The sequence below is a fragment of the Daphnia pulicaria genome, chromosome 8, assembly GCF_021234035.1.
Source record: "Daphnia pulicaria isolate SC F1-1A chromosome 8, SC_F0-13Bv2, whole genome shotgun sequence".
Lineage (NCBI taxonomy): Eukaryota > Metazoa > Arthropoda > Branchiopoda > Diplostraca > Daphniidae > Daphnia > Daphnia pulicaria.
Genome location: NC_060920.1, coordinates 15,625,145 through 15,642,853, shown reverse-complemented (window position 1 = coordinate 15,642,853; position 17,709 = coordinate 15,625,145). Strand labels below are relative to the sequence as shown.

At 41.4% G+C, this 17,709-nt stretch overlaps 3 protein-coding genes and 1 long non-coding RNA gene across 4 annotated transcripts; 3 read left to right on the top strand and 1 right to left on the bottom strand.

Annotated features, from left to right (window-relative positions):
• The first annotated feature begins 6 nt into the window (after positions 1-6).
• On the top strand, positions 7-1,238 carry LOC124352589 (alpha N-terminal protein methyltransferase 1-like). The gene is made up of 5 exons (XM_046802125.1): positions 7-347; positions 417-499; positions 556-739; positions 800-908; positions 984-1,238. The coding sequence occupies exons 1-5, from the start codon at positions 248-250 to the stop codon at positions 1,201-1,203; spliced, it is 696 nt and encodes a 231-aa protein (XP_046658081.1). The 5' UTR covers positions 7-247; the 3' UTR covers positions 1,204-1,238.
• LOC124352584 (xylosyltransferase oxt-like) lies at positions 1,228-4,208 on the bottom strand. Its single transcript, XM_046802120.1, has 2 exons — positions 1,902-4,208; positions 1,228-1,834 (listed from the first exon to the last, which is right to left on the bottom strand). Exons 1-2 carry the CDS (start codon positions 4,038-4,040, stop codon positions 1,427-1,429), a joined length of 2,547 nt encoding a protein of 848 aa, XP_046658076.1. The 5' UTR covers positions 4,041-4,208; the 3' UTR covers positions 1,228-1,426.
• Positions 4,209-4,264: 56 nt separating this feature from the next.
• LOC124352587 (protein ecdysoneless-like) lies at positions 4,265-13,925 on the top strand. The gene is made up of 12 exons (XM_046802123.1): positions 4,265-4,470; positions 6,375-6,435; positions 6,506-6,562; positions 11,295-11,382; positions 11,457-11,635; positions 11,745-11,886; positions 11,984-12,163; positions 12,234-12,359; positions 12,433-12,613; positions 12,678-12,989; positions 13,052-13,236; positions 13,300-13,925. The coding sequence occupies exons 1-12, from the start codon at positions 4,266-4,268 to the stop codon at positions 13,498-13,500; spliced, it is 1,917 nt and encodes a 638-aa protein (XP_046658079.1). The 5' UTR covers position 4,265; the 3' UTR covers positions 13,501-13,925.
• A 917-nt stretch (positions 13,926-14,842) lies between these two features.
• Positions 14,843-16,962, top strand: LOC124352590. Its single transcript, XR_006921515.1, has 7 exons — positions 14,843-15,031; positions 15,097-15,235; positions 15,315-15,430; positions 15,529-15,629; positions 15,681-15,788; positions 15,862-16,129; positions 16,914-16,962. It is a non-coding gene; the product is annotated as an uncharacterized LOC124352590 (long non-coding RNA).
• Positions 16,963-17,709: the final 747 nt, after the last annotated feature.

Sequence of the window (17,709 nt, the reverse complement as noted above, 5' to 3'; positions counted from 1 at the left end):
ATAGAATATTAAGAATTTTCATTTTTAGAGTTAATTAATATAGAATTTGTTTTCTTGGTGTATGATTGAAGAATCTGTAGGTATCTATATTTTTTGAAAACTGACAGCTGTAACTTATTTTTTGACAGCGAATTAGGTCTCTCGTCCTCTTGCTCATCACCCTATAAGGCTGTTAAAATTCGATTTTGTTTACCGGTAAGTCACGTGCGAGTTTCCCGTGCCTTGAAAAGACACACTTTTCAAGATAATGGATAATGGAGAACTTAGCAAGGATGTCAAAGTGGATTCGAAAGAATCGGCCTTTTATGTAGATGCGGCAAAATACTGGGAACAAGTACCTCCCACAGGTATTTAAACCAATCAGAAGTTAGAACTACATTTAAACTTGTTTATGCCATTTCCTTTTTTCTACTCAGTTGATGGAATGTTGGGTGGACTTTCAAGTATCTCAGACATTGACCTTAAAGGATCTCAACGTTTCCTCAACTCATTATACCAGGTAGTTTCAGTGATTTTTGTAATTGCAATCAGGTTATATGAATCCAAGTTTCCTAGCTTGTTGAATGCCCAGGAAAAGAAAGAGCTTTAGATGGTGGAGCTGGCATTGGACGGGTAACTCAAGGCTTTTTAATGAAGAATTTTCCTGTTGTAGACTTGGTTGAGCAAGATAAACAGTTCCTAGATGAAGCTGAAAAAGCTTTGGAACCAACAAATCATAAAGGTCAATTTTTCAATATAGGTATTGGAATTTGTATAGCAATACAAAACAAAGGTATAATATTTTTTTTTTAAATTTCAGGCTTGCAGAAATTTACACCTGAAGCCTGTGTTTATGATATAATGTGGGTGCAATGGGTATTGGGTCATTTAACTGATGACGATTTGATATCTTTTTTCATCCGTTGCAAGTGAGTACTTTATAAAGTATTGTGTAAAATTACCTAATATTGCAATTGATATGATTCTTCTTTATTTATCATCAGATCTGGTCTCAAACCAAAGGGTCTTCTTGTTTTGAAAGAAAACCTCACTTCAAGTGGGGAAGTGGAAATGGATAGTACTGACAGTTCAGTGACCAGACCACGTGCACTAATTATTGAATTGATTAAGAAAGCTGGGCTCCGTGTCATTAAGGAACAGAAACAGCAACGATTTCCCCATGAACTATACGAAGTACGTATGTTTGCGATACAACCAGAATAGAAATATGACGACCAGTACATGGAATCCAATGCTGATATTTCTTTATGTGAAAAAAAAAATCAGAACAAAGAACAATTTTGATACAGCATATCTAAAGCACTTGAGAAGCAAATTGAAAAGGCAGGGGCAATTTATGGATGAAACAGAACATGGATTTGGCACATATGCTTGTCCCTCGACAACGATAAAAGGCAAAAATGATCATACATAAAAAGATCAACATTTACGGCAGTACAGATTTTGGATCCTGAGAGAAAGAACTCCAATCCGTGCTAGTGCACGACTGCCAGTCATGATATTGGATGGTCGCACACTCTGGTGGATGACCCGTATAGCAAATATCTTGAATGGCATAATAATCTGCCGTCGTCTTATCCAAGTAAGATGATATGTCTTTTTTCATTAATAATGCCTTCTCTCGGCGAGTTGCTGACTTGGCGTCAACAGGTAAATACTTTCCCCACGACTTTTGAAATTCGTTAATTTTTCCATCGAATTGTAAGCTATCGTCGGAAGTTTGAGGAACAATCAGGAACTCTGTCGTAGCAATTTTCTTTCCATCGTAGATGACGGCGACTAGCCACACTCCTGGCTTAAGAGGTGTATCGATTTCCAACATCTGATTACTCATCTAAAAACAAATAACAGCCTTCAGCTTATTTTGTAAACCAAGAAAACAAAAAATTGAAAGAATTTACCTTGGAAGCATCGGTCACATTTACATGGTGAACGGCTCTAACGTGGTCATCAGGGTCGAACCATACTAAATGAGCCATTTGAGATGAAGTAGTAGAGTTGATATGTCCGGTCCATTTAAAAATCGCAGCGGGTTTGGAAGAAGACGAGAGAACTCCTAAGCGATTTCGGAGGACTTGTTCTTTAGGATCATAATCTGATCCAACTTGTAGAGTACTAAGAATTCTCGGGGAATCCATAAAGTGAGTGGTCTTTGTTAGAGGCTTGACTAGGGTCTCAAACTCGACGTCTTTTTCATCTACTTCAAAGTGGATCAAATCGCCCAAGTAATGATCATGTCGAAAATAAGAAGTGATGGCGATAATCCGACTTGGTCTCAGTCCTGAACATTCGACGACACTATTTTGCAACAGAAGAGAAATTGCGTGTTTTGCCAGACTAATGGAGACGGCTAGAAGGGCGTGATTTGTCTTTGGTGTCAGATCAGCCATATGGTACGCACATTCCCAATAGCTATCCAATCCTGGATAACTCAACGAAGAGTTGGTAAGTTGTTCTTCAAGGCGATTCATGATACTTTGGTCGATCGCTGCCTCAAATTTGCGAGCGAAGAATACTGTTGATTTTGCCATAACTGAAGTCAGATGAGTCCAATCTGTCGTCCGGAATACCATGGGTGAGCAGCCGCACCAATCTACGACGTGGCGATGTTGGCAAAGGCAGCCTTGACTTCTCCGCCACAGCGTCATTCTCAAATTGTTATCTGCGTAACTTTCGCAAAATTTGGAATTCAAGATGAGAACATGGAAAAAAGATTCGGCTGGCAAGAGGGTATAGCGATAAAGTTCTTTCAACCCACGCAAAAGTGGGTCGTTGCTGCGAGTGGGCGATGTGACAAACTCGACGACGGAACGCGCAAGTCCAACCCAGTCCGATCCACCATCGATTCGGATTCCGGCAGGCAGATTGCGGTCACCCACTCGCCACATGCGTCTCTCACATTGATGAAATACTCTGTCTAATCCCTGCTTGTGAATGAACTGACGAGTTTGCCGCCCGTGTGACTTGAGAAAGTTTCGCCCTGGATTAGCAGCCAAAAGGGCTTCCAGACTTTCAATAGACCGCAAAGGAAAGTCAGATTCACTCAAATTGAAAACAAACTGCCATTGACTATCGATTTCTAATAATTGCTCCATGGATTGCAAGAGAACATCCAGCAAAGATGCACCTCCCCATATAGATGATTGTCGCTGTCTGGTCAAACGAATGTTAGGATATTTCAATTCCAGTTGCAATAAGCTGCGAAATAGGAAATCTTGCCTGGCATCAACATGAATTAAATAAACATGATGAGGCCTGTATATAACTCTAAGAAGGCGAGTGACTTGTCTCAGCGCTCTCCCATTCAAAGTGAGAATAAACGCAATTTTAGCAGTTCCATTGACGATTGGGTCATGCAGTTTTGCTGAGTCTCTGTTGGGTACTCCTGAGTCAAATATTTCTGTAGCGTCAACACCCCCGCAAGTTTGACTAGATTGGCCATCACAAGCAACACTGCAATAGGTTCTCGTAAGAAGGTGCTCCAACGACGGTTTTTTGTTCCCACAGTAGCACTCCTTTCCATTATGAGTACCAGCGTACAAAAACGCCGACTGAGCGCAAAGGTCAACACACTTTTGAATGGTTAATCCTGGAAGTTTTACACCATACGAGGAGAGTAGCCTTGATTGATTGTTGTCGTGGAAGCAGCCAAGAGAACTTCCAGCAATTGAATCCTTTCGAGGGCAATAGTTTGGTAGTCTCTCTGGTACAAGTTGGTTGTTCTTTAGTTTGCACGCCACATCACTTAATTCTTCTTTGCACTTTTTAGTAGTCGCTCTCTTGATAGCTGAAAGAGCCGTCTTGCTCAGAGATCCACACATTGATTTACCAAGGACACCCAATTCTTTTTCTTTCACTAAAACTTGGTGAATTCTTGATGAGTCTGAAGACCCAAATTCAATTGGGCCTTCAGTATCTTTTACTTTAGCCAGCAAGTAGAACACAAGCAGGCTTTGAAAAATGAATGCCATGGCTATCACAAGCAAGAAATACGTCCGAAACTGACGACACATGAGACAGCGGAGGAAATTTAGCGTCATTTTCGCAAAAACTCTTCCCAGCGATGTTCGATTTGTGAGCAACTCATCTATAGACTCGTTTGCCAAGGTATCGGATGCTTCCAGTAAGATATTTAATATCTAATCACACCACTTTGACGGCTTCCTGTCCAGCCAACTTGTTGTTTCGTCTGCCGGTCGATTAAATTCCTATTGACAAGTTTCAATTTCTGGCGCTAGATGTCGACGACCCATACTCAGTTCGCAATGGCGCAGACCAGCTCGCACGTGCAATTAGACGAATCCGTCGAATATTGGTTATTTCCCAATATATCCGAAGGTGAGGACGAGCTGGAAAAGTTGGAAGCATTCCGAACGAGATGTTTCACCTTTATTCACGATCAAAGCCGAAATTATATTTGGCACGAAGACTCAATCAACTTGAATATAATTCCCAATCGGACTGCTGCTGGTAACTATACTATTATGTATCCCCTGTAGCATGAGAACAGTTTTTTGAGAGATAGATTCGTTCTTTGTGTGTTGTGCTGCCTGCCTACCACCTGGGTAACGGTCAGTTTCAATCACTCGGCTTCCCTGGGTTCGTAATCATAACTCTTGGCTGTGGCGCCTTGCACCGTACAGTGGGGGTGCGGCCATTGTCATCATTCGGCCTTGAACGTCTGTCTCGGCTACAGTTTTCCTTTTAGTTTATTTTGATTTTCCTTTTGTCTTGATGCCTGTGGTGGGCTAAAAGAAAAAAACAGTTTGAATCTTCAAGAGGGGTGAAACATATATTTCTTTTCCTTTCTTTTTAAACGAGGGTGAAAGTTTTTCCTTGTTGGCTATTCTCGACGACCATTTTCCTATGTACAAGGTTAAAACTTGAATTTGTTCGCTGTTTTTTTGATTGGGTTTCTGTAGAGAAGATAACGATGGTCAGCTGTTGAATAACTTAACAAGAAAAGAAAAAGAGGGGAGCCAGCGTTTTTAACTTTACCGAAGATATAGGAGGAGCTTGAGGGCGTTAAGCAAATGAAAATGAATTACATTATTTGAAACTTGTTTTCTTTTAGAGACATTTTCAATGGTAAGATCATCTCCCTTTTTGTCGGTCGTATTCAAGGCCAAAAAGCTTCATCTAACCTCAAGTTAATCACATGAAAAGAAGAGCTTTATAGAGTGACACCAGGAGGGAAAATTGGGGTTTCATTTTTATAACATTTTCGTACCATAATATTGATGGCAAAAGAGATAACAAAGCGGCGAGTAATAAGAAAAGAGAACAAGGGCCGTCCCTTGAGTTAGGAACCATTTTTGCCTTCACTTTGTGGATTCCCTCTCCTCGGCCATCATCTGTCTGATCTGGTTGATAATGATGACGAAATGAAATAGTAGCAGCTCCCAAAAAGGTTTTCACTTTGGTAGGGGAGAAAATACAATTTATTATGTTTCTTTTTTCAAGGTTGACCCTCTAATAACAGATGTTACGTCATGAACGGTTTAAGGTCGTTGTGGGAATGTTTAATCAGTGAACAACATTTTCTAATATCTTTTTGTCGAAATATGCGTTTCCTTGTGAATGATCATTTGTGTGACGTCGAATATGATACGGTCGAAAGTATTGAATGCAATACGCATTTCTTGTTGAGTATGAAATGTCCCTGGTTCGATTCTTCGATTTCAAACTGTACCTTGGCCCAGGTGTGCTTCGACACCTGGGTTCTGCTGATCCGGCTTCTCTCGGTTATTATGTCCTTAACTCACTTGGTGAGGTTGGATTGAATGCGGGGTTTTTTTTGTTATTGTTTTTCCAATTTAGCATTCTCAGTTTTGTTCTTTTTTGTTTCCTGGAATAACAGTACCTTAGCTGTTTTCTATCATGTCACTACACTCACATTGTTTATTAGTATTGTTGTCGTTATTTTTCTCGTTGTTGTCGGTATACGTGCAACACAACGGGCCGATTCCCCTCAGGTGAGTGGGATGATTCTGTCGGCCTTTTCCTCTTTTTGTTATTTTCTTCCATCATTTTCGTTGGTGCAGTTGTTGTTGTTGCTGTCTTTCAAGTAGGATAAAGTAAGACTTGCAATTTGGACTCGGGCAACGCATAACGGAAAGACCTCGGCTCTTTTCAACGGCTTGTACCTCGTCAAACTCGAACTCGCATTGACAGTTAGTTCCACCGATATTTTAAATATTGTATAATCATTTTTGGTGGCCAAGGAGACCGATATTTCCGTACGATAGAGCATAACACACAAGGTTGCTTTTGCCTGGTTTTATTTAATGCGACGCTCTAAATGCGGTAGAAAATACGGAAAAGCTTTTCTGTGAAATCATTTCTTTAACTAATTTATTTTTGAATTATTTCAGGTGACAGCCCTCCCCATCTGTATGGCAAGACTCGATTTGGATGCAACGTGGAGGACGAATGGTTGGTTATTATTAAAAACTTTTTATGACGTAATCAAATTCTAATTCAAACATTTTTTTTTCTTTTCTAGGTTCATCGTCCACCTTCTTCGCAGCTTCTCCGTGACCGAAAACGACGTCGTCATTAGGTGGGTTTTCCCTTAGGTGATGCAATTTTTATTCTGAAAAAAAGAACAAAAATTCGCAGTAGAGCAGTAGTGGAAGATGATGAACACGATTCTCTCGGTGCAGATTTCGCGAATCATTAAATCGGAATTACCCATCTCAAGTGCAATGAAGTCTGACCCTGTTTCACGGACAGCCTTCAATCGCTTCCCGAATGTGGGGCCCTTCTTCTATTTTCTGACTTCCACTTTTGTATGTTGTGTGCGTTTGTACACACATAAACACACACACACAGCAGGTAGTGGTCGGCAAATCTTTCCATCTAATCTTGGAGTGTGTTCTTGACACTGTTTCTGGGTCGGCGGGAATCAGTCGAGAAGCGTCTAACATTAACGGAAGGAAGTTGTGCGTGTGTTCCAACAGAATATGGAACACGGCACTATATCGACGGGCGGCAGGACATCCGACCTTGATGCCAGCCGGGGACTCGATGCGAAAAAAAGGAGAGAAAAATAAAACACACATGCATGCATGCATTGTCCCTTCGTTTAAGACATTGCTGACAAACACGCATACATTTTTTTGAAGAGCGTCTAAAAGGCGGAGAGTGTTTGTGCTAGAAGGTTGCCCTTCCATCTACGATTCAAGGGCGGTGATCATTTTCACCGGCCGTGACCATGCGCCAAGGGCCAGTATTCTGTCTTGTTTTGTTTTGGTTCTTTGAAAAACATAATCGCTATAGGCTCATCGATGACGATGGCGTCGATCTCCCGCTCCTATCCGGTTTCTTGAGCATTCATTTTTTAAATAATCTTCTCTTCCGACGAATGAGAAATCGTTGATGAGATATTTTCGTGGCTAAATGTCGGCATTGGGAGCTCTATCTAATGTCGATGAAGGATGATGATATCTACAAGGTCGTAAGATGAGAGTGAATAAGCGAGAGAGAGAGAGAGACTCTACATTCGTGGTCGTGTTTTACCACCCAACAGCGGATTTTCGACGACTTGGCAGTCCCAACCAGTCACCCACCTAAAAACCAAGGTCGGGTGACGGAATGGAGCCGGGCAGCTGAGAAATCAAGGCCCATTTATACACATAGCTCAGCAGCACCCCTCACTCTATAGAACGTTAGCTGCGCGCGGCCATATATGGCCTTTCTGGCGACTCTACAACAACTCGGATCGATTCGTCTTTATGCGATGTAGAGAGAGAGAGAGAGAGACGGACATCTCACGTGCAATCTCTGACGTCATTCGTCAGTATGTCAAACGCCATTTAAACCTGTTGTCTTGTTGCAGGAGGGTTTCATCGTGCGTGAACGTAAAAAAAATCCCCACTTTTTTTCTTTTTTGCACATTGACATTGCCTCACGACGTTCCATGGCCGTTTGATGTTATCTGTTTAGTCAGTACTGGGTTCCATGGTCACGTGTACGACTACGCTGTACTCATCCACCGAGTCAGAACCGCAATAGACCGGACCGAACCACAACACAAACCGTTTCGAGGAAAAGAATCTATTCCGCTGGAGAACAAAAATTGGCCAAGTTTGAACGCTTCCGGATACCACCAGTAGTAGTAGTATATTCTTCCATTGTCGGCTGGAATAAGCTGGTAGACCTTGGAATTTCCTGTGCCGTTTTTATAAAGTTTCTTTTCAGTCCAGTTCCTTCCTTTTGGTTTTTGTCTTGTAGGACGTGAACCTCGTGATTGCTGTTCTAGCTATAGCTTATTCCCGAAAATATGCTGACTTATTTTATGTGGGTGTCTGTGCCGATTTGCCCGAAACCGAACCATACCGGCACACCATTCGTGCCCTTGATTGTATACACCAGTAAGGTCAGACGAGAGCCTTGAAGACAGGAATTCATTTACAGTCTCTAGGTTGATTGCGTAAATATGCTGCTGCTGATTTTTGCTCGTGGATTATTTTTTGTTCATTTCTTTTCCTTTTTGCTTTTTTGTTTTTTTAATTTTCGCGGTCACGAAGACAAGATTCTTGCCCAACGTCTCGACTTATTTGGACTGTGCGTCTGTTTGTAGTAAATACAGTAATGTAGCAAGTCCACGTGGAAATCGGATAAATGCAGCGGCGTCAATCCCCCGGCATTTTTGATGCGTCTAGCACGGCCTGATCGCAGGCCAAACCCGTCCAGAGGTCATTGACTTGTGTGCCTTCTTTTTGGAACTCGTAGCCATTATTATTGTTGTTATTTTTTTCTTTTTGTTGAAAAGACGGGCGCAGAAATTTCGAGAAGTGGCTCTAACATCCTAAAAGAACAAGACAACAATTTTTTTTTTTTTTTTACGAAATATAAAAAAATAAAATAACTTTTTAAAAAGATTGGCCCGAACATGCACCAGAGTGCATTGGCCACGAACGAAATAGTAACCAGCTAACCCAGTGGCCCTTTCGCTTCACGCTAATAATCAGAAAGCTCCTTTGTTGTGGTTCCTTCTTCTTCTTTCTTTCTTTCTCTTTCTTCTTTTCCTTTTTCTCCTTCTTCCTCTTATTCATATACCGAGATTGTTGTGTTCTTGGCTATGGGCTATAGGACTTTTGATGCTTTTCAACATAACGGGATCTAACAGACCTGTAAGAGAGTGTGTGTGTGTGTCTTGAACGGGCGGCCTCACGAGATGCGCAGAGACCGTTAGATCACCGCGTCCGAGGGATTGAAAAAGGGTGGAGTTTTGCCCTTTTCAAAATGCCGCCCAACTGCAATGGCCCGGGCATGCGGGCGGCGGGCAACCGGCTGGGTGAACGGGTCAATGCTATTAAAATAAGATTGAAACGATTAAACCGTTTCGGACAATCTGTGTACGCGGTGGGAGGAGTTGGAAGAAACGAATGGCAGACTACGGTTGCCGTGTCACAGGTGATTTAATCAACAGCCGACTGGATGATGCGAAGGAGCAATGAACGAGCATCGTGACGTCATTTTCTTTCGCTTGTTGTTTGGAAAAAATTTAGGTTTTCCGTCTGCACGTTGCTGCTCCATTGAAAGTCGATGGAAACTGGTACGGCAAACTGCGTCGGGAGCAACAGCGTGCATCAACAGCGTGCATTTGTTTTGTTGCGAATGAAAGATTCCGTCATCACACACATCCAGACGGAGGCCGGGCCGGGCTGCAGTGCAGAAGACGCAACACGCCAACGAGACTCCCTCGGGATAAAGGTTATCTTTAAGAATGGCGCAACAGCTGCAGATAAACCTAGTATGCGCGTCCCGACGTCAAAGAAAATAGAACATCCTCGTGTGGAAGTGGAGGAATTTGCGCCTCTTCTTAATGAAGCAGATGAGAAATTCTTTTCTTTTTAAGTTTTTCACATTTGTTTATTTTGGGCGATTTTCTCCGATAGGGGACGAGGTTATGAATTTGCATTCCCCGAAAACATCAAGTCGATTTTCCAGGTTAGTTTGTTGTGTGGCCTGTGTGTGTCAGACGGGCGACGAGTGAATCGAGAGATTTTTATTCTCTGGCCTTTTTAACCTTGGCTCCGCTTACGTTGGTACCTCACATCATATTCGTGAGCACGTTTAGCTCATTGCTGGGAATTGCTTGGATTTCAATCTGGCGAATAGAAACACACACCCGAGAGACACTCGTCCACCGTATACGGGGATTTATTTGTTTCTTTCTCTCTCGGATCCTACGTAATCGTTCTGGGGATTTTCAGTGGTTTGGCTAGTTGTGTAATAACAATCTAAGCGAGTTGCTGTAAAGGCTACGGAGCTGGACGGCGAGAAACCTAATCTTTTTGGCTGGTTTTGTGCATTGTATACTGCTGTGCGTCCCTGAGAAAAGCGGGTCATTGCCAATGAAGTACGCCTCTTTTCAAGGCCGGGGACGACCCCCCAAGGCCGAGGTTTTTTGAGGGGGATCCATCAAACCTCTCAAAAGCTAACGTCTAGTGTGGCCGCTTGAGCAGCGGGACTGGTGAACGATTTATTCTTTTTTTTTTTTTTCCTGCTCTTTATTTTCTTTTCTTTCTGACTTGCTATACGGCTGCTGCTGCTGCAGCGCTGGCGCACTGCGGCCGGGCTTCCGTTTGACCTTGTCGGCTGTTGTTTCTATCTCTCTCTCTCTCTCTCTCCTACCTCCCTCTTTCTTCCCCCTATCGCCTCCCACCTCCCGTAGCCCGCCCTCTCCACCCATTACCCCCCCCCCCCCCTCCGCTTGAGTCGGCCCTGGACACACTACTCAAAGGCAACTCTAAAGGAAGGTGCGGGTCCACCTGAAGTCCTCAGTTGTCCGCCGAACTTCCATTCACGTAGACACAACAGGAGCTCTCCATTTCTCTCTCTCCTCTCTATCTCTCCTGTTTTTCTTTTCCCCACTTCTTTGCCACATCGCCGCCTCTGTGCTATTTTTATATTCGCTTGCACTCTCTCGTCAGGAAGTCTTTTCCTGTCCCCTACAAGCGATAAATTGTTTTCGTGAATCGCCGTTGATTACTTACCCAATTCCAACATGTCACCAACATGCTCTAAATTGTGCAACTGCTGGCTTTGCCGCACTCGCAGTTAATCTATTTTAGAAAAGAAAAAACCTTGTGAACTGGTAAGCTACGACTATTTTTGGCATCTCCAACTTTTTCAATCAATTATACTAGGCATCGCGTCAGTGGTCCGACGTTTCTGCGAATATAATTGAATTAGTGATTGAACCGGATGGTCTAGACAATTGATATTCTAACCAGTTTTGTTGTTTTGTTTTTTTGTTTTGTTTTTCTTCCTCCCCATCACAGAATTGTTGATTCAGATGGTGAATTCTTGCTGGTTGAAGCTGCCGATAGTCTTCCGCGTTGGGCCAACCCAGAAACTTGCATCAACAGGGTAAGTTTATTCGCTTAACTCTTTTTTTGGAATTCCTTGACAAAGTTATAATTTTATCACTCTGAAAATTACAGGTTTTTATCCATGGTGGTCAAGTTCATATAATCAGTATAGCTGATCGTCCCTCTAGTATCACTCCTTTACCGTCAGGCCAGCCTTCTCTGATGGACGCTGTTCACATTGTTCGTTCCATGCCGCACTTGACCATAGCACCCGCTCCCATTCAAGAGCCAATCCACCAGCGCATTGACAAGTAAATTTGAAATTTCTAATTTTGTTTTCGAGTTTAAGGCCATTTCGTAATGGGGACAACTCCCCTGGTTTTTTTTTTGTGTGTGTGTTTTTTCTTTCAACTAATTCAGGTGCGTATCTCAAATCGATTCCAGTCTTCACCGTTGCAATGTATTCGTGCCTGCTGGTGTTGCCGCTTTGCTGCAATCCTATCCGACTCTTGTAGCACCAGCTATTCATGCATTCTGTCAGCGCGATGCCTCTCAACTGCAGGTATTTAAAAAGTGTCTGGTTAAAATGTCAGCTCAAACCCGAGCTCCCGAAGGCAAGGTTTAATCAATTATTTTGTTCCCCCCGTTATGTAACGTAGGTTATCCGCGCCATGCGTTTCTTTCCCCCAGAAACTCGAGTATGGACGTCAGTGACATTCACAAAATGTCTTTATGCTATGCTTGTTCACCGAAACTACCAGCCAGATCACAGGACTGGCTGGTCTTTACCACCGATTGGCGATTCCAAACGAACGGGTTCAGACCTTGGCATGAAACTTGTACGCAATTTCTTTTATCTGATTTTGTCTTTTCTGTTTTGAATTTCTTTATGTTTTCAAATCATTTCAGGCTATTGGATTTGAATTGTTGGCAAACGAGGAATCCTTACACCAAAAAGACGACGATTATTCTTTGGACATGGATTCACGTTGGAATCGATTCCTAAACACACTGAAAGAAAAAGGATTTTTCCAGGTAAATTTCACTGAAAGTTATTTTGTCAAATTTACAAAGTAATTTGTGTTTTTATTTCTGTTTGTTCTTTTAGGATTTCCTCGATGGTTCTAAACCACATAATGAGCTTATGGAAAAAGCTCGAGAATTTTACATCAATAGTGTGGGAGTAGAAGGACCGGCAAAGAAACCTGTCATTTTAAGACTGATGCAATCTGTTTGTGCCGATGTCGACAAATTCAAGAAAGTAGAATCCCATTTACCTGCGGATGACGGTAAGGTTTCACTTGTAAGACGTTGGTAGAACTGCAACTCATGTTTAATTGTTATTCAATATAGATGACTCCTGGCTATCTGTTGATCCTGCCACCCTTGATCAGATTCTGGGCGACAAATTTGGTTTGTTGGGAGTCGATGATGATGAGGCCAAGGCCGATATCTTGCCTAAACTTGAAACCTTCCTCAATCGGACGTCAGACTATGAAGGTCTTACGCCGGCCAACGGCAGGAAGAAATCCAGAAAGCTTTCTCACCTAGCTCCGCCTTCAAGAAAGACGTCAACGCTCTCAAACGCCTCTGACGCTTCCCAACTTTCTACCAACATTGGTTTCGATCCAGATAGTTTTGCATCCGCAATGCAAGGAATTCTTGGTACGTAAATTTCTTGTAAATTTGTTGGACTTTGAAAATAATTTTTAAAAATTCTTTTGTAGATTTCGCTCTGCCAGAAGACAATTGGGATTTGGAATCAAATTCTTCTTGTTTGAGCAGCTACAGTGAAGAGGAAGAAGGCGACGAGTTGGTAGACAAGGAGATGAACAAATACATGCAAACAATGGATCAAGAATTGTTAACCACGGATGTTCATCGTACTTCCGTAGACAACCCTACTCGCAAGGTAAATTTTTGTGTGTGTGCAATCAACAAACAATTGGTAATAACCCATCGAATTCGTTTCCAGGAATCCGTCATGAGCGAAGGTTGTGAGAGTTTCAGCGATGTGGAAAACTTTCAACCCGTAAAAATTGATTCTGCTGCTCTTGAATCCCTTCTTGCTTCCTACACAATGCAGCGTGGTGGTCCTGGTCCTGCATCTATTTTGTTGAATCAATTGAATCTTTCTCGGAGCCAGGTATCAGCCAGTAAAAAACAAACCGACTGAAGATTGTGACCTTACGTTTGTTTTTCTCCTCCCCTCTTTTTCTCTTCACTCTTTCCCTATGTAATTATTATCGATGTCTTTTCATCCGCCCTATTTCCTCTTACCCATGCGATTGGGTGATTTGAGGTTTAATTTATTATTATGATTCGTCTTTTGATAAAAACTTCCGGTTTTTTTTTCTTTAAAAAATTCGGTCCCTCACCTTTTCGAATCTGACACATTTCTCAAAAGCCAGTCGCTGCTATCCCTCTGTGATACACAACGCTCGGTGGAGGTGGTTTGTATAACGGGACTTTTTTTTTTTTTTTCCATTTCCAGCTCCATTCCTAATACATTTCGGATTTATGTATTCGCCTTCTTTGCGTTCTTCCATGTCTTTTGGCGTTATAGCTGCCATTTGAAAGATACACGAGGATTCACACTGAGCACGTCTTGTAAATTAAGTCGATACAAACGGAACGACTCGTGGGGTCAAATTACTCGTACCCACGCAAGTCACGGTTTGCCTCCAGCCCGTATCCTTGTTCCAGATTTTAAAAATACCTTTTTTTTGCTAAGTTGTTGTATGCGCACAAATGTGGAGTCAAAAGGGCAAGGTACAAGCTATTTTAATTCGCGTCTGGCCATTATTTTTATTCTTTTGGCTTTAGAAGTAGTTCTAATGAATTTGAGGATCGTTAAATTGTTTGCCAACATCCCAAAATGTCCAATCATCGAGTTCTCAACGGAACTGATGATAATACAGTTGAGTAAGTTTGAAGGATGCCATTACGCAGTTTCCGCATCAATAGTGCATAACGAAGTCCTTACTTCAGCGGTGACTCCGCGGGGAACATTGAAAAGCCCAATTGGCGGGGTAAGTGAAATACGTAGAATTCACAGGTTGAAGCTCTAGTCTATGCTCTATGGTGATCAATATTATCAAACGAACTAGCTTTTACAAGTTACATGGAAAATTCCAGGAAGAATGTTTTTTAACGCTTTAACAGGTCAAATGTGCCATATCTGTTAAATGCTAACCACCACATAGTAAATCTATGAATGGGTATTTACTATTTGCATAAACTCTGTGCAAAACAACATTGTTTTAATTTATTATTTACTTTAACTTTATTGTGAAATTCACAATGTGAAACCATTACATTTTTTTTATTGAATTTCACAGTTTTAGAAATTAGAACCCCCTAAAGCCTAAACCAAAAAGCATTACAACAAAAAAAAAAGACGTTTTATTATCCGATCTCCGTTGTTTAACTTTTTCATTCTTTTTGAATGTGAAGTAACTTAAGAAAGTAACGATATAACTTAAGTAACTTAAGAAAGTAACGAACGACGTGTCATGCAGCACCAGCATGTCATGTATGTGACCAGCTGTGACTGTGCAACTAACTTAAGATTCAAAACTCATTACTAGATGTCGCCAGTGTCACCCATGTTGTTCTGACATCGTGAAACGAGGCGAAACAAATTGTAGCCAATTTATACTTATATTCCTGTGATTTCAATTACCAAATTGAGCTTCGTATCATATGTAGGTTTATCTTGACCTAGTTTCCTTATTTTTATACTGTATCAACTTATTTCTTCAAATTCTAGATGCATACTGTCAGGCATTCCAACAAGTTGACTTAGCGCTCAGTCAATTTCCATCCATTTGGCCCATCATATGCTGTCTAAAGCCTAAAACTCATGTTTGAAGCACACATATAGTGGAATATAAATGTGCCGAGATAAGGTATTTACCCATTACTGCTACCAGACCATTACAATTCAGATTTTCATATAACATAGGTATTCTTGCTCATGAACCATAGGATCTTATTTTCTGAATCTCGCTTTTTTGGTCACATAGTCGCGTACCCTGCAACAGCATCTTTGTTGTTATGGCTGTTTCTACTTCTGTTTAAAAGGCAACCCAGCTAAGAGATAGGTAGAGTTTTAGTTCTTTGTAGAGTTTTATTTCTCATAAGTAACTTTGTGTAAAATTGTAAATAATGAAGATAATTTCCTTGTCCCATTCCCACTTAGTTTCAGAGACACGAAGAGTGTGAAGTTACTTGCCATGTATGTACCCGATCTGCTTGATGAAAGTCAAATGCCTTACTAAATTCATCACCCATATGATAAAGGTAAGCATCAATACCACCTATCACCGCGCTACTTCATGAATCTTTCTTTAGCATCATCAGGAAATTTATCTCAACATGTGGAGTAATGCTGTTGGTTGCTGTGAATTCCATTTTTACAGTTTTTTCATCAAGAACATTTCATCGTGCTTCTTAGAAAAGGTAAAGATTTATATGCTTTATTCATTTTTATATTTGCATTAATAAAAAACATTTTTTTTTTTTTTTTTTACAGAGCACGCAGTTTCTTTATTGAATCGTATGGTCCTGGCACGCAGATTCTTGAGCCAACGCTGACCTTTGTCCATGACGGAAGAGGGACTTCCACCAACGTTCTTCTCCATCCTTCCTTATCTTCGCGACGCACGCTCATCTAGCTTCACTGCTTCTAAACACAATTTGTTTTACTTCACTGGCGACTTGGCGAGTTTCTGGACTACTTCAGTGATCGCTTCCGTCCGCTGTTACACACCTGCAGTCACTCACCACGTGATTATGCCCAGGTACCCAACAATTGACTTATTTTCGTAGGTTATTTACTAATAGTCTAGTTGCGTTAAACTCTGTCTGTGTAATAGTTTCCAAAATCAGGCCCTTCTTACGCGCAAACGAAGTTTTACTTGGACGTTTCTTTTTTCTAACGCTAGATGGCTTTTTAATAATTTGCAGCTGTCCAAACAGTCAGTTACTTTGCACTTCGTTATCTCTTTAAACATTTATCAGCAGTTATTTTGTTGAAATATTTAGTGATAACTGACGATTACTATTCCACCAACAAAGCTCACTTGTTTGATTTTTAAAAATGTGTTATTTTTTTTCTACTTCCGGTTCTCTCATTTCAGTCAGTAGTTCAGTTAATATTCACTCGACGCACAAAAGAACCACATATTCGTGATCCTCGTAAAATTTGTGGTAAAGTTCATGTTATTTTTTGTACGTACCCGTACTTCCGGTTTCGAGAATTTTCCTGGCCAAATTTTGGATTTCGTTTAAATCACACCTAATCGACCCCAAATTTCATGGAGATCACGAATATGTGGTTTAATTTGATGACAGCTCAATGGTTGAGGAGCTGTTGTTACTTCCGGTCTACTTCCGGAAAATTGTCAAAAAACAAGCAAATGAGCTTTGTTCTGTTTACAGTTCTCAATATTGCAAGCTTGATTTTAAGTTTTAAAAATTGCATCTTTAAATCTTTGAGCTAAAAAACCTGACTATTGTTTCTATCTGTACTATGTAACTTTTATTTGCATGTCACTAAATAAGAATTGTTTTCTCTTTATTCAGGTAATGCAGAGGAAACGTCGAGAAGATGGACACAAAAACGTCGCTGGTATCTCCAAAATGTCAGCGCGGATCATCATTTGTTATTGGTAATATGTTTGTGTTTGTGTTAGTTAACCCGTTGGCTGCCACGCCTTTGTTCTCCCCTAGCTCCTTAGCACGGGCCGCGCTGTTCGGTCTCGTGGTTTACATGCCGCGTGGTCGGACAGTCGCACCAGCCCCAGATTCGCCGAAAGGCCTCGTTAGGCAGTGCACCATAGGGACTTCCCCCTTTTCGATACGGTGATGGATTCTAGAGGCGTGCATTCCATCTTCTCCTGTCACCGTGTCAGCCCGAACTTGTCAGCAATGGCAAGTCCCACTTTGGTCATGGATCCTTCAGACGTGGCGCGTAGAGTAGTAGAGAGCAACCTACGGGTTGTATGGCGTGGCAGCCAACGGGTTAACTTTAGTGTACGTATGCATGTGACTGTAAAATGTGGTGGAATTGTGGGTGGAGGTGGGACAAGAAAGCAATTCCTTTTAAAGTTTTTTGTTTGCTGTGTCTCGACACTTGTAACAAAATAATGTTGTAGCAGTTGTTTCAATATATTTCTTACAAATTTAAACTTTTACATAAGTTTTAGCAAAGTGACAATCATTTCCAGACTCTAAAACTTCTATTAAGAACCAAACACTACCAGCAACTCCTTTGTTACGCCAACTTAAATTAAAATAGAGCTACCAGTACGTCTCTTTCGTAACTTACCCTGAAAATGAAGTTCGTCCAAGCACCAGAATATTTCCGAATGCAAAGCAA

Excerpts from the sequence above, each read along its gene's own strand:
- LOC124352587 (XM_046802123.1), top strand. The coding sequence starts at position 4,266 with ATGGCGCAGACCAGCTCGCACGTGCAATTAGACGAATCCGTCGAATAT. Across the intron at positions 4,471-6,374 it reads TCCCAATCGGACTGCTGCTG|GTGACAGCCCTCCCCATCTG; the intron begins GTAACTATACTA and ends GAATTATTTCAG. Across the intron at positions 11,636-11,744 it reads ATCCACCAGCGCATTGACAA|GTGCGTATCTCAAATCGATT; the intron begins GTAAATTTGAAA and ends CAACTAATTCAG.
- LOC124352584 (XM_046802120.1), bottom strand. The coding sequence starts at position 4,040 with ATGACGCTAAATTTCCTCCGCTGTCTCATGTGTCGTCAGTTTCGGACG. Across the intron at positions 1,835-1,901 it reads ATGTGACCGATGCTTCCAAG|ATGAGTAATCAGATGTTGGA; the intron begins GTAAATTCTTTC and ends ATTTGTTTTTAG.
- LOC124352589 (XM_046802125.1), top strand. The coding sequence starts at position 248 with ATGGATAATGGAGAACTTAGCAAGGATGTCAAAGTGGATTCGAAAGAA. Across the intron at positions 348-416 it reads GGAACAAGTACCTCCCACAG|TTGATGGAATGTTGGGTGGA; the intron begins GTATTTAAACCA and ends TTTTCTACTCAG. Across the intron at positions 500-555 it reads TCCTCAACTCATTATACCAG|CTTGTTGAATGCCCAGGAAA; the intron begins GTAGTTTCAGTG and ends CAAGTTTCCTAG.